At 40.2% G+C, this 14234-nt stretch overlaps 1 protein-coding gene across 5 annotated transcripts in view; it reads right to left on the bottom strand.

Annotated features, from left to right (window-relative positions):
* FCHSD2 (FCH and double SH3 domains 2) overlaps window positions 1-14234 on the bottom strand; it is a 142390-nt gene that overhangs the window by 64757 nt on the left and 63399 nt on the right. For all 5 annotated transcript variants that reach the window (XM_063432123.1, XM_063432151.1, XM_063432142.1 and 2 more), the window contains exons 4-8: window positions 13459-13535; window positions 12517-12661; window positions 8072-8205; window positions 5924-5978; window positions 4990-5118 (exon numbers count right to left, since the gene is read on the bottom strand). In XM_063432123.1, coding sequence (XP_063288193.1) covers window positions 4990-5118; window positions 5924-5978; window positions 8072-8205; window positions 12517-12661; window positions 13459-13535 — 540 coding nt within the window. The remainder of the gene's footprint in view (window positions 1-4989; window positions 5119-5923; window positions 5979-8071; window positions 8206-12516; window positions 12662-13458; window positions 13536-14234) is intronic.

The following is a 14234-nucleotide window of genomic DNA, read 5'->3' as shown; positions in this document are numbered from 1 at the left end:
GTCAGGTGAGGATGAATGATGAAATGTAACGCGAGGGATTTAGTCAGCATTGTGTGCGGTGATAGAAAGTAAGGTGAATGTAAACATTGTGTGCAGAAATAGAATGTAAGGTGAGGGATTTAGCCAGCATTATGTGCAGCGATAGAATGTAAGGTGAGGGATTTAGCCAGCATTGTGTGCAGCGATAGAATGTAAGGTATGGGATTTAGCCAGCATTGTGTGCAGCGATAGAATGTAAGGTGAGGGATTTAGCCAGCATTGTGTGCAGCGATAGAATGTAAGGTATGGGATTTAGCCAGCATTGTGTGCAGCGATAGAATGTAAGGTGAGGGATTTAGCCAGCATTGTGTGCAGCGATAGAATGTAAGGTGAGGGATTTAGCCAGCATTGTGTACAGCGATAGAATGTAAGGTATGGGATTTAGCCAGCATTGTGTACAGCGATAGAATGTAAGGTGAGGGATTTAGCCAGCATTGTGTGCAGCGATAGAATGGAAGGCGAGGGATTTAGCCAGCATTGTGTGCAGCGATAGAATGTAAGGTGAGGGATTTAGCCAGCATTGTGTGCAGCGATAGAATGTAAGGTGGGGGATTTAGCCAGCATTGTGTGCAGCGATAGAATGGAAGGCGAGGGATTTAGCCAGCATTGTGTGCAGCGATAGAATGTAAGGTGAGGGATTTAGCCAGCATTGTGTGCAGCGATAGAATGTAAGGTGAGGGATTTAGCCAGCATTGTGTGCAGCGATAGAATGTAAGGTGAGGAATTTAGCCAGCATTGTGTGCAGCGATAGAATGTAAGGTGAGGGATTTAGCCAGCATTGTGTGCAGCGATAGAATGTAAGGTGAGGAATTTAGCCAGCATTGTGTGCAGCGATAGAATGTAAGGTGAGGGATTTAGCCAGCATTGTGTGCAGCGATAGAATGTAAGGTGAGGGATTTAGCCAGCATTGTGTGCAGCGATAGAATGTAAGGCGAGGGATTTAGCCAGCATTGTGTGCAGCGATAGAATGTAAGGTGAGGGGTTTAGCTAGCATTGTGTGCAGTGATAGAATGTAAGGAATGGGATTTAGCCAGCATTGTGTGCAGCGATAGAATGTAAGGAATGGGATTTAGCCAGCATTGTGTGCAGCGATAGAATGTAAGGTGAGGGATTTAGCCAGCATTGTGTGCAGCAATAGAATGTAAGGGGAGGGGTTTAGCCAGCACTGTGTGCAGCGATAGAATGTAAGGGGAGGGGTTTAGCCAGCACTGTGTGCAGCGATAGAATGTAAGGTGAGGGGGTTAGCCAGCATTGTGTGCAGCGATAGAATGGAAGGCGAGGGATTTAGCCAGCATTGTGTGCAGTGATAGAATGTAAGGTGAGGGATTTAGCCAGCATTGTGTGTAGCGATAGAATGTAAGGTGAGGGATTTAGCCAGCATTGTGTGCAGTGATAGAATGTAAGGTGAGGGGGTTTAGCCAGCATTGTGTGCAGCGATAGAATGTAAGGCGAGGGATTTAGCCAGCATTGTGTGCAGCGATAGAATGTAAGGCGAGGGATTTAGCCAGCATTGTGTGCAGCGATAGAATGTAAGGCGAGGGATTTAGCCAGCATTGTGTGCAGCGATAGAATGTAAGGTGAGGGATTTAGCCAGCATTGTGTGCGGCGATAGAATGTAAGGTGAGGGGTTTAGCCAGCATTGTGTGCAGCGATAGAATGTAAGGTGAGGGATTTAGCCAGCATTGTGTGCAGCGATAGAATGTAAGGCGAGGGATTTAGCCAGCATTGTGTGCAGCGATAGAATGTAAGGCGAGGGATTTAGCCAGCATTGTGTGCAGCGATAGAATGTAAGGTGAGGGATTTAGCCAGCATTGTGTGCGGCGATAGAATGTAAGGTGAGGGGTTTAGCCAGCTAGTGATTTTCTTCACACTTTTTTTTTTCTATTACATAATGCAGCCCTTCAATAGTAAAAATATTTATTAATATTTATTATTAGAAATGCAATTTTTTGGACATTTCTTAGCAGTAAACCATTTTCCAGCAGCTAATATGTGGTTCCATTAAACATAACAGTTTCCATTTAGATGCATGCTGGGAAATATGTTCTGACATATAGAAAGGTATCTGAAGTGCAAAGTTAAAATAAAATGGATATTTACAGCTAATGAATAACTTCTGGGTTGTATTAATAATGTTTTCTTGGCTTGTGTATTATTTTTATGTACATATAGCTTGGATAGAATAGTATTATAAAATAAACAAAACTAAATCAGGTTGATCTGAGCCGCGCAGGTCGTTCAAATCTGTCACAGATTACAAGCCACGTCTGCTTGCTAAAATTGAAACAATAACGTTAGGAGAACACAAAACTAAATCCAATTAGGTCACTTTAATTAGCCCCTTAACCTGTCTCCGACCTTGCCAGTACAAAAGTCTGAGGAAGTTAAGTCAGACTAATGGAAACAAACAAATTCACCGGCCTTTCAAAGTCCAACAATGTAGGCAATGAAACAGGGGACAAAATGAGATCATCTATGATATGCTAATGAATACCCAGGAAAATACTAACAAAAAAATAAAATAAAATAAAAATTCTATGGATCTTAACACAATGACATATTAGTCTAAAATACCAAACTCTTTCCTGCATGGAAAAAAAAAATTTAACTTGTAAATTCCTAAAAATAAAATTACAATATGCTGGAGGAGAAAGCTACGCAGACTCTCTGTGTGATCTCTAGTCACTGTTCAAAATATTGTCGCAACATGAGTATAGAGCTCGCACTGGCTGACCGTGCTCTGTCACTTTAAGAAACAATCCAACCTTATATATTTCTAAAATAAAGAAAACAAAATATATTATTTTAATACAACGTGGTCTAATTTCTTAAAGTCTAGTTAACCATTGGTATGCACAAACTCATGTTGACACCATACGTGTTAATGGTAAGCGCTCGGCTTTATCGCAATTTTTTTGTGTTTGTTTTTGGTGCCTCTCTTACAAGGGCTGAAGTACATTAGTCTGAAGGGGCTATAAGGTTTATTGTCTTTTACACAGGTAAGGTGAGGCAAGATGTAGTATCCAAAGCAATTTATTAGAAAAAATATAAATTCAGGGCACAAACAAAAGCAGCACAAGGATATACACTACCGCAAGAAGTCCTTATAAGATACAGCATAAAATATTTTATTTTTATATCTCACTTGCCTGCCTTACCTGTGGACATCTACCGAAGCCAGTACTGGCACCTTGAAGCTGATAACATCGAGCCTGGCACGGCTCCATATTTGTGAGTTTGATCATATATTAACTCACTTTATATTGCATTTTATCAGGTTACACTATGCACTTTATTTATTTCTTTTAGAATTGTATTATACGCCCAGCCATTAGACACGGTGTTAAATACTGTTAAGTGTATTTACACTTTATATTCTTCAATTTTTAACACAGGGCATATCAAATAGTGTTTCTTTTTATTAATCTATGTTTTAAGGTGAAAGGGAAAACACCTTGTTTGCGCACGTTCACCCACCCACATATACACCTACTGGTTTCCAGTATTCATTTTTGTACCCTTCAGCCACCTACCTGAACCCAGCATCGATGTCCCACAGCGCTGGGTCAGGCTCCGCCCACGCTCCTCCCCCGCCATCAGAGGGAGACCTGCTGCGCGTGCATTAGACCTCCCCATAGGAAAGCCTTATCCAATGCTGGAGTCCCGTGAGGAAGTCCAGCGTCAGATAACGGACTAAAAGTCCTTTTCGATTACGGAAGCCCTCTAGTGGCTGTCTGTTAGACAGCCACTAGAGGGCAGACTTAGTGCAATATAAACATTGCAGCACTAGGTGCAAAAGGGTCAGACTACTTCAATTAGCTGAAGTGGTCTGGGTGCCTACAGTGTCTCTTTAAGGTGCAATATTGCTCAGTGCTTACCCATGATGCAATATTTTTCTCCAGTCTGGTTGCGGTGCCAAAAGCTGACCATCACCGGTGCGGAAGAGAGGTAGGTTAATACGGAGTATTAAAAGGGTCTCTTGGCCTACAATGACCACAGAAGTCCAGGCCACATGCGTTCATTGTGTTGTCTAAGCCCGCACTATCATTGCATTTTTAATACTTCCCTCCATTGAGCTCCTGCCAGAATGAATTTCCCTGGTTGGCTCGGGATGTATGAGAGCAGATGTCCTCAGGAAGCATGCAGCCAGCTCCATCAAAGTTCAATTGCTGGCATCCTCGCCAATGGGAGCATAACCAACAAAGGGATCTCACACACCAGATTCAACAAGCTGAAGAAACCCCAGAATTCATCTCAATGCGGCCTCTCTCCTCTCCATGGGCGACAAGTGCCACTTAGTGTGTGTGTCTGTGTGTGTAGCCAGTAAGTGTCTGCAACATCTTACAACACCACGTTGTCACCTCTGGAGCCATTTCATGATTTCCAGTTCTCATTCAGGTAGGCTCATTCTCATTCAGGTAGGCTATGTTCATAGTTTAAGAGCAAACACACATTAGTGTAAGTTCAATTACATTTTCAATCTTGTCATGGTTAACAAAATGAGTGCCATTAAGTTGGGAAATAAATCAAACTCTGGACAAATCCCAACAACTAAAAGCAGCTTTCTGGTTAAATACTTCGTTTTCATTAATTAATATTTAAGGGTTTATTCACTAAACATAGAACTATAGTCAGTGGACACCCAGATTGTACAATTTAGAGTAAAATAGACAATCTGTGACTACAGGTGAATTGGAGATTTGTTCCAAACCATCTATGCTGGTTTACATATTGGTGCCGAGGATAAAGAATCGCTCGGTTTACCACAACGGCAAGTGCTATAGCTTTAAGAATGCAAGTTAAATTGCAGTTGGCCATTCCACTGTGAATCATGAGAACTGTCCAACAACAGGAGTTCGCAAAGAAGGGTGGGATTGAGATTTCCACCTGTTTTTCAGTTCTGGGACTGCAGAACAAAGAAACAAGCCTGGTCCCAAGACAAGAACTCACCTTTATGGCATTAGCCAGGTCAGTCTGGTAGTAGCGGTCCTGGTGGGCATTTGCAGCTGCCAGTGTAAGGAGATAGTCATTTCTTGCATGGGTGGCTTTGGCATTACACTCGGACCTCCTTGCTTTTAACTGTGAAACAGCCAGAAAGAAAGTCCAATGAGCTCCTCAGACTGATAGAATACTACATAGAGAATACAAAGTCAGAGCACACACACAAGGAGCAATGATAACATTTCAGAGTCATTCTAATTGGAATGTGTACAGGAATTTCGACGGAGGCTTGCCATCGGAGAGTGCAATGCTGCTATACATTTAGCTGAATTTAATGAGGAAGGACATTTCTCGGGCAATCCTGGTCATTGGGCTATATGGTGCTTGCCTTGCATCCGTTTGAATTAAGTTGGAGTGGTCAAGTAGATATGTGTAAACAATCCAATGTCTTCTCCTTACTGTAATAACCAGTAGGAAATGTTACAATGACACAAGGTTTAGATGGGGGCTGTCTAAACACAGTGCCAAACATGCAGCTGCATGCTTAGTGTATTATACTTGGATTCTGTGGTCTCAAGGAAGCCCCATCTACTCTTGGTAAGTGAAGGAGACTCTGCACGTGGTTGGTTGAGGTTTTTCATTTGTGCTACAATTTCATTGAACTCCCATAATGCCAAATAATCTCAACCAGGGGCATATTAGAACGGAGACTCAAGAACCATCGCTTTGCACAGGTTCATAACCAAACCCAAGCCAAATTCGAACCCATCAAGGAAAACTGTAAAACATGTAACAAACTGTAAACATTGTAAAGAAGCCATAACAGTTTGTTAAATGGTTTTGTTTCCAGACAATATATGTGTCCTATCTCGCTATTAGATATAGTTTCTGTTTTTATAGGAATCAAACAGCTGATTCCCGATATCTTATTTCACACACTTACCTTCACATTGGCTTTCTGTAAACTTATCCGTGATTGGAATAGGCTGAGTTTAGATCTGTGAAAGAGAAAGTATGACTGTAGTTAAGTTGCACATGGCAAATGTAAACATTTTAACATCAATGCTCTAATTTCAAAGCATTAGGACAGATTATTACAGAGCCAGTTGGGACAAAAGCCTTACAAATAGTTTGAAAGGGCAAAGGACCCGCTGACCAGCAAGGGAAAAGCAGCTTGCTGACCGTCAACGAACCCGCAAAACGTCAACGAGACTGATGACCGCCATGGCGCCTTTATTAAAGGACCACTCTAGGCACCCAGACCACTTCAGCTTAATGAAGTGGTCTGGGTGCCAGGTCCAGCTAGGGTTAACTAATTGTTTTATAAACATAGCAGTTTCAGAGAAACTGCTATGTTTATCAATTAGTTAAGCCTTCCCCCTAATCCTCTAGTGGCTGTCTCACTGACAGCCGCTAGAGGCGCTTGCGTGATTCTCACTGTGAAAATCACAGTGAGAGCACGCAAGCGTCCATAGGAAAGCATTATGAATGCTTTCCTATGTGACCGGCTGAATGCGCGCGCAGCTCTTGCCGCGCGTACGCATTCAGCCGACGGGGAGGAACGGAGGCGGAGAGGAGGAGGAGAGCTCCCCGCCCAGCGCTGGAAAAAGGTAAGTTTTTACCCCTTTCCAGAGCCGGGCGGGAGGGGGTCCCTGAGGGTGGGGGCACCCTCAGGGCACTCTAGTGCCAGGAAAACGAGTATGCTTTCCTGGCACTAGAGTGGTCCTTTAACATAACTGCTCTGTTCACAAGTGTGCATAGAAACATAGAATGTGACGGCAGATAAGAACCATTCGGCCCATCTAGTCTGCCCAATTTTCTAAATCCTTTCATTAGTCTCTGGCCTTGCATTGCATTAACATAGCTTGATAGCTAGAACATGGTGAAATGCAGCAGATATGGCTGTAAGCTTGTCATCACTTCTCAAACCTGTTGACATTATTTCAGATACAGCTTTTATTTCAATTTTTATATTGCGCTCCACGTCCTAAATAAAAATTAAAAAAAAAACTAGAACTCTCCTTAAAACATTTTGCAGAGAAGGATGCCGTGCCTTTTGTTTTATCTGATAGATTGTGCAGGATAAACATGGCTAAAGTCCTGCTAATCCGTTGTCGTTTCAGATAGGAGACACTAATCCCGGAGCGCTTCTACTGCACGTTTAATTCCAGCGCTGCCACGTTGAACACAACAAAGTGGCAATTAGGCAGATACGTGGCAGGGATAGCAAACTTCAGGTACTCCCAACATGCTCAGCCATACTAGGCATGACCATCCAGAAGATAATAAAGACATTCTTGTCGGCATATTAATGAATGATGACAGGCTAATTTTAACACAAAGTGTTTTTTTGGTTTACGCACTAAAATGTGAAAAGCCAAACTTTTAAGTTAAAGGAACACTTCAGGCACCATAAACAATGCAGCACGCTGTGAACGTTATGGTGCCCCCGAGTTCCCTGGCACCATTTCAGCATCATCTGTCAATTCGTTTAGCAGGACTTATTGTACCATTACCACCATAGAGAGTTGTAGCCATTCTGGTTTTTAGAGTGTCAATTTAAAGTTAAAAAAAAAAAGTTTTCAAATACCTTTCTTTGCTTGAGAATTCTAGTTACTTTGCGATTTTGGGGAGATTCGTTCCCAGCATTTATAATAGTATATTTCCTTAAACGTTCCTATTTAATAAATATGTACTTGTGAGGTGTGAAAAATTAAAGAAATGTATCTGCACTTGGGTGTTCAGAAGAGAACAGGATATCACACAACTTTCAAAACTGTAACCCAAAAAGTTAAAACAAATGAAAGGAATCTAAATGTGTACAAAACGAGAGAACATCAAATGTTTCTGTGAGCGGAGACTGAATGTAGGTCATGTCAGAGGCGTCTGGTCCTTTAAACAAATCGTGAAGTGTGTAGAATAATACTATTAAAAAAAAAACTCTTTATGTTTAGAAACAACTGGATCCTGTCCAGTATGAACGAAGTCCTAGCTTCTTCCGCCGTCTGACGCCGGCCAAGTGGCGCAATGAATGAATTATTGTAAAGTTTGCTGTATCGTTCACTAATAATATTAGACACAGGGAACGTACTTGGCATCGATGTCTGCTTTTTCCCGCATTACATGAGCCATCTGCTCGGCCTCAAAATACTTCTTCTTGGCTTTTGCTAAATCCTTCACTGTCTCCTGCAGCTCGTTCTGAAACTTCGTTAACTGGTCAACACACTGCAAAACAAAAGCAAAACGTGGCTTGATTTAGCATCTGAAAACCCCCCATAAAAAAAAAAAAACCAACACTCAGTGCCCAGTGTCCTTTAGCAGAAACCTGTTTCTGTATTAAGAGTTTTGTAATCCTACAGGAAGTGTTGGGAGCAGCTAGTATTGTACACGTGAGAAAATTAGACACTGTGGATGTTTCATGGTTTCCTTCAACTAACTCGTAGTAAACCCTTCGACTTCCCTTTGATAGTAATTAAAACTCTTTCAGCAGGAATTATATTTATAGCCTTTTTTTTCACCCTGTTTGTTCCAAAGTGACAACCGAATGCTGTAATTATGGATTGAGCAACGAGGAAAGAGACAATGTAATAACAGGATAATAAAAGATTAGGCTGGGCAATTAATTTTGTTAATTAAAAGGAACAGTAAAGCCACCAAACAAATAAAACTTTCATTAAAAGCACCGTTTGTGTGTAGATGGATTCCGGTTCTCAGGATTTAAAAATAATCCAGTCCTTGGATATCAGAGATAAAAGACACCTTTAAAACGGTCATCTTTACATTAAAGCGACGGTCTGATTTTTAACATAACATTTATTCAAATATTTTTGTATACCCTTCTTTCCTCTCTCCCCCCCCCCCCCCCCCCCACCCCCCACAAGTCTGTCACTGTAAGCACCATAATAAGTTTGTATTATTACCAAGTTCATAATAACCGGAGCACTGAGCCTCGTAAAGTTACGTACAACTAAAGGAATTTGCAGAAATCACACATCTATAAGCCAACCCCTCAGAGCTGTCAATCAGGCAGATGGAATGCTCAGTTTCAGCGGCCTGATATCATTTTTGTGCAAGTTGTATTAAGCAAGGGTTCCAACCCGAAATGTTTGTGTGTTTACATATCCTTTTAAATTAAACCTCTGGAGCTTCAATAAATGGCCTTATTTTGCACTTTGGGGTTTTTTGGTAGACAGAGACAGAGGGGGTGTGTGCGTGTGCGTGTGCGTGTGTGCGTGTGCGTTTTCAGAGTAGTTTCACTCATCCAATGTGATGAATGAAACTATTCCAGTAAATATTTTAAAATATATTTGAATTAGTGGGGTTTATTTTCTCATAATAGTTTCTCTTTATTATTTATGGTTACCTGTTCCTGGTAACACTTGCAGGTTTTCATTGTGTAATTATACTGAGAGTTGAAGTGAAGCCTATGGCCATTTTACACATAATGAGACCACAAGAAGCAGGAAGAGGGCTTAAAAACACATAGCATAGATTGACCGAGTACTCAAAGATACGTTATGTAAATCAGTTCCTTCTTTAAGTCAGCAATAACTTTAATCCCAGAAACACAAAACAGCTAAATTCTTATAAAATCTAGCCATATGTACTAAATTATTTTAAAAACAACCAACAACGGTAGAACCACTATAAATGTTGTTAGCAAGCTCTAAAACTGGATTGTTTTAGATAATTCACTTTCAATAACCTAACTGATGGATGAAAGATAGCAGGCTTCTGTGTATGTTTTTGTATCGTTAAAAAAGGTATATCTTATTACATTATCTTATATTTGACAATATTTTTTTTTTGATTTATGGAGACAGTCTATGAAAATAGGGCCAAGCACTTTATCACGGCAGGAACCATATTAATAATGTAATACACAGGTGAGGTTTAGTGTGAGCTCGGCCTAGTGAATCAAATGTCCTTTAATTTATCCTCATCATGAACGATTCGACAGAAGAATCATGAAGGAGAATATGAACCCCCCGCTTTGTCCCTATATGTTGTTCCCAAGACGGACATCTCTCATAGCGTTAAAGAGGCCAATGCACAGGGTGCTCTCATTAAAGTTATACAGCTTAAATTCATCCTGTACTAAAATAGCAATGGAGAGAGATTTATAAACCATCAATACTAAACACGGAGGGGTCATTAACACAAACACGTAGCTGTATAATGAATATTTAATATCACTATGTGTCATTAAACAAAATAATTTTTCAGTTGCAATCATAGATAAAATATCAAAACTCAATGGGGGTTATGTATAATCAGTGTTTTGTTCTATTTCATGTGTGCACCTGCTTTGTGTATGTGAACCATTTTTAATGCGTAAAACTGATCCTTCACACTTTACACACATTTGCGCATTTCTGCAGTACTCCAAAATGAGCAGTTTTCCCCACATTTTTTATTCCTCTGCTGGACTTGGACTTTGCAAATTTGTAGATATAAGTGAGTAACAGCAGGAACAATGAGGCGGATTCGGAATTTAAAAGGATTTTTGACACATTAAAGGGACACTATAGTCACCAAAACAACTTTAGCTTAATGAAGCAGTTTGGGTGTATAGATCATGTCCCTGCAGTCTCGTTGCTCTATGCTATACCATTTAGGAGTTAAATCACTTTGTTTATGCACCCCTAGACACACCTACCTGCATGTGACTTACACAGCCTTTCTAAACACTTCCTGCAAAGAGTCATCTAATGTTTACACTTCCTTTATTGCAAATTCTGTTTAAATTATAATTTCTTAATTCCTTATCTGTTAATAGTCTTCTAGACCCTGCAGGAGCATTGTGAGTGAATAATGTTCAATTTACAGAGCAGGAAATACATTTTTTTTTTTTTTTAAAGTAACATCTGATTGAAAATGAAACCATTTTATTTTTATACAGACTGTCAGCCACAACCAGGAAAGGTGTGGCTATGGCTGCATAAACAGAAACAAAAGTGATTTAACTCCTAAATGGCAGATGATTGAGCAGTGAGACTTCAGAAGCATAATCTATACACTAAAACTGCTTCATTCAGCTAAAGTTGTTTTGGTGGCTATAGTGTCCCTTTAAGCTAAAATGGGAGAATCGGAAAAGTTGCTTATCTGTCACTCAAAAAAAAGCTTCTCTGACATCTCTGCATATGCTTTTTTTTTTATACACCGGGAGGGACACCTTTGTGACCTCCCCACACCCACCAAAAATATGAAAAAAATATAACAAAAAAAATTAAGGAAAATTATTGAGCAAAGCAGTGACTACTTTTTTTTTTTTTTTTATATATACATATCTCACAATATATTAAAGAACCTAGGATACTAAACCATCATTGGACTGACTATAGTGCACCATTGTCTGCTAGTACAGAGTGACGTCTCAGTACGATTTGTGAGACAATAGGACTTCCCCATGGAAGCAGGAAATCAAAGGAAAGCAATTTACTTCCTCTACAATTTTTCAGTCCTACACATTGTGTGTCAATAAAATATAAAAACACAAAAATAATTTGAATCACAAGTCACACAAGTAATTTGTAACAATGTTTTCATTAAATTAAGACACTGCATTAGGTGTGTACTTCCAAAATAGAACAAGGCCACAAAGCAGATAAAAACAGAATATACATCTCGTGCTAAAGACAAACAGGACAAAGAAACAGCTACTCAAACAGAACTAAACTGGGACAAAACAAGATTAAAATAGCACCATATTTATCATCAAACACCCAGTTCGATTTCCCTCTAATACTATATCTACCTATCTATCTCCACACACAGAAATCCGGCTTGCCTGTGGGGCGGGTATTTGGGTACAGGTTGTATCTCATTGACTGAAGTGTTAAAGGAATGGTCAGGAATACAAATGTGTATTCGAAGGGTGTGTACCAGCTGACCTGTCCGCACACCCATGCAGACATGGGGCAAGCCTGGCATGATTGTAACCAATCAGTAGCATTACTAAGGGGAAGACAAGCTAAATGTCAGCAGTAAATGCATGTGCACAGTGGATTAGAAGGCAGGCAACCAGAGACATAACCAAAATCAGGACTGTCCCATCAAACACAGGAACATTGGGAAGTACCCTGCATGCTGGTAAGTACGCTAAACAACAGGGACATAACGCTCAGTCGTATAATTCTCTTTTTGCCATCTTACTAGAGACTGACACAACACGGAGAAGATATCTACATGCAATACGGAGACACTTCATCACATGTGCACTGGGGAAAAAAAACAACAAAAAACACAAATCTGTATGCGGAGGGTTGGATAATACTTGATAACTAATCTAAGCCCTTCTATAAATTTCTATGGGAACACAGTACATGTCCTATAAACTTCTAATGTCCTCCTAAATACACCTTATTAAATATGGCATGCCCCCAGCGTTTGGGCAGTCAGCTCAGCTGCAATTTCCACTTATTGGATAATCTAGTAGAATTTTATATATACCTGTAGTGGACCCTTTGTTGGCTAAATGTAGCATATTATAAACCAAGGTGTTGTATATAAAATACAGAGAACGAGGCAACATACCCTCTTAAGCTGCTGCTCCTTGTACAATTTCACCGTCCGGGCAGGTTCATAGATGAGATTTTTGTAGTTCTCACAGATGTTAATTCGAGACTGCGCAACTTGCATTGTGCCTTCAAGGAATGACTTCCAAACGGTGTATATACTTCTGAAAGAAAACGACAAATACATGCTCACACATCTAAATCTAATCATCAGATTATATATACACGACATATCATCCCAATGTACAGCATTTTACATTGAGGAACGGTTTTCATTGTACATAAAAAAAAAATATATATATATACACACACACACATACTGTCGGAGTTATACACAGATTTCTGTAATATTGGAATTGATCCTATCCAAGAGTACATGGCTTATGGAGGGCAAATTATGTACCATCACAGAGCATGCTGCGATAGAAAAAGGATATTAAATAGGCTTTGGCCAAATCAAGGGGCTGCAAACATTAGTGAATTAGCCCCCACTGAGACACATCAGGAAAGCCGGCTAGCACGGGAACAAGCTCAATGCCATGTGACCCATTTTCAAACACTTCTTTTTTTGACTCTCTGTCAATTAATAGTGTCCAAGTTTGCTATAGGTTAGTTGGTAGAATACTACAAAAGAAAGGACAAGAAGAACCGCGGGTGTATGATACAGCCAGGTGCATCAACCAATTGCCAGTTTACTGTTGGATGGCAGATGCACTTCAGACCACAACCACAGCAATGCACTACAGTGGTTATGGTGCTTAGATAATCCTTTTAAAGGACCAGAGATGGTCAAACCTGTCACAGTAATCTGGTCGCGAATGAACGAGGTGGTTGCGAACCTAGCTTGCTCAATGGCAAATGATGCCTTGAGTGTCACACGGAAAGCAAATTTTACCCGTCTGTGCCATTCCATTTACAGCAATAAAGTGGAAATTAACGGTCAACGTCCTCACTCAATTACCTGTATTCACTTCTTTCATCTGGTTTCACTGCAGGCCACTCTTTCTTCAGGTATTGACTGGCTAATTTCTGTATAGTCTAAAAAACAAAACAGGAAAAATAAATATAAACCCTCAAGTAGAAATTGCCAAAAAGACAGGTTAAGTTTTTACATAAACATCATTAACGCTATAAACCCCTGGAGCTGTGGAGAAAGCATTGCAGAAAATTGCTCAACACCTTGGCTCTCAGACAAGCATCTTAAGATCTCTGATCACAGAGCAATCCAGGGATAATTCTCTGTTCCTGGAGGCTTAAAAGCGTTTATTTCAAGAAAAATTTACTTTTTTTTAAATAAAATTCCATCATTCCTCGTGATTGATAGCCAGGAGGGTCTCCTGCCTAAGTCACTTGGAACTGGTGAGTGGCTGCAGGATTAGTCCACACAGTTTCTCAATGAGAATCACCCTATTAATGTGCCAAGGTCCAGAACCACGGGGAAATCTAAGCTGGAATAAAATGTACGTTTTATAGTAGCTGCAGAGACAAGCTCTCTGTAAGCCAGGTTTTCACATCACCTCCACAAATACGGAACAAATATTACAAATATTTGTGGGGATGGGGGAGGTTCATTAATAACCATTATATTTATGATTGAGGGGGAGGTGTAAATTTGTTTGGAAGAAATGCTCCATTTAAAATAGCACCCAAAGCACTATAACCACTACGTGGGGGTTACTGCGCAAGGAGTTCCAATATCTATGTCAAACTGGTGCATTGTATATAGATTGCACTGAG

The sequence above is a fragment of the Pelobates fuscus genome, chromosome 1, assembly GCF_036172605.1.
Source record: "Pelobates fuscus isolate aPelFus1 chromosome 1, aPelFus1.pri, whole genome shotgun sequence".
Taxonomy (NCBI): Eukaryota; Metazoa; Chordata; class Amphibia; order Anura; family Pelobatidae; genus Pelobates; species Pelobates fuscus.
The sequence above is the reverse complement of the archived record's forward strand: the minus strand, read 5'-3'. Positions and strand labels throughout refer to the sequence as shown.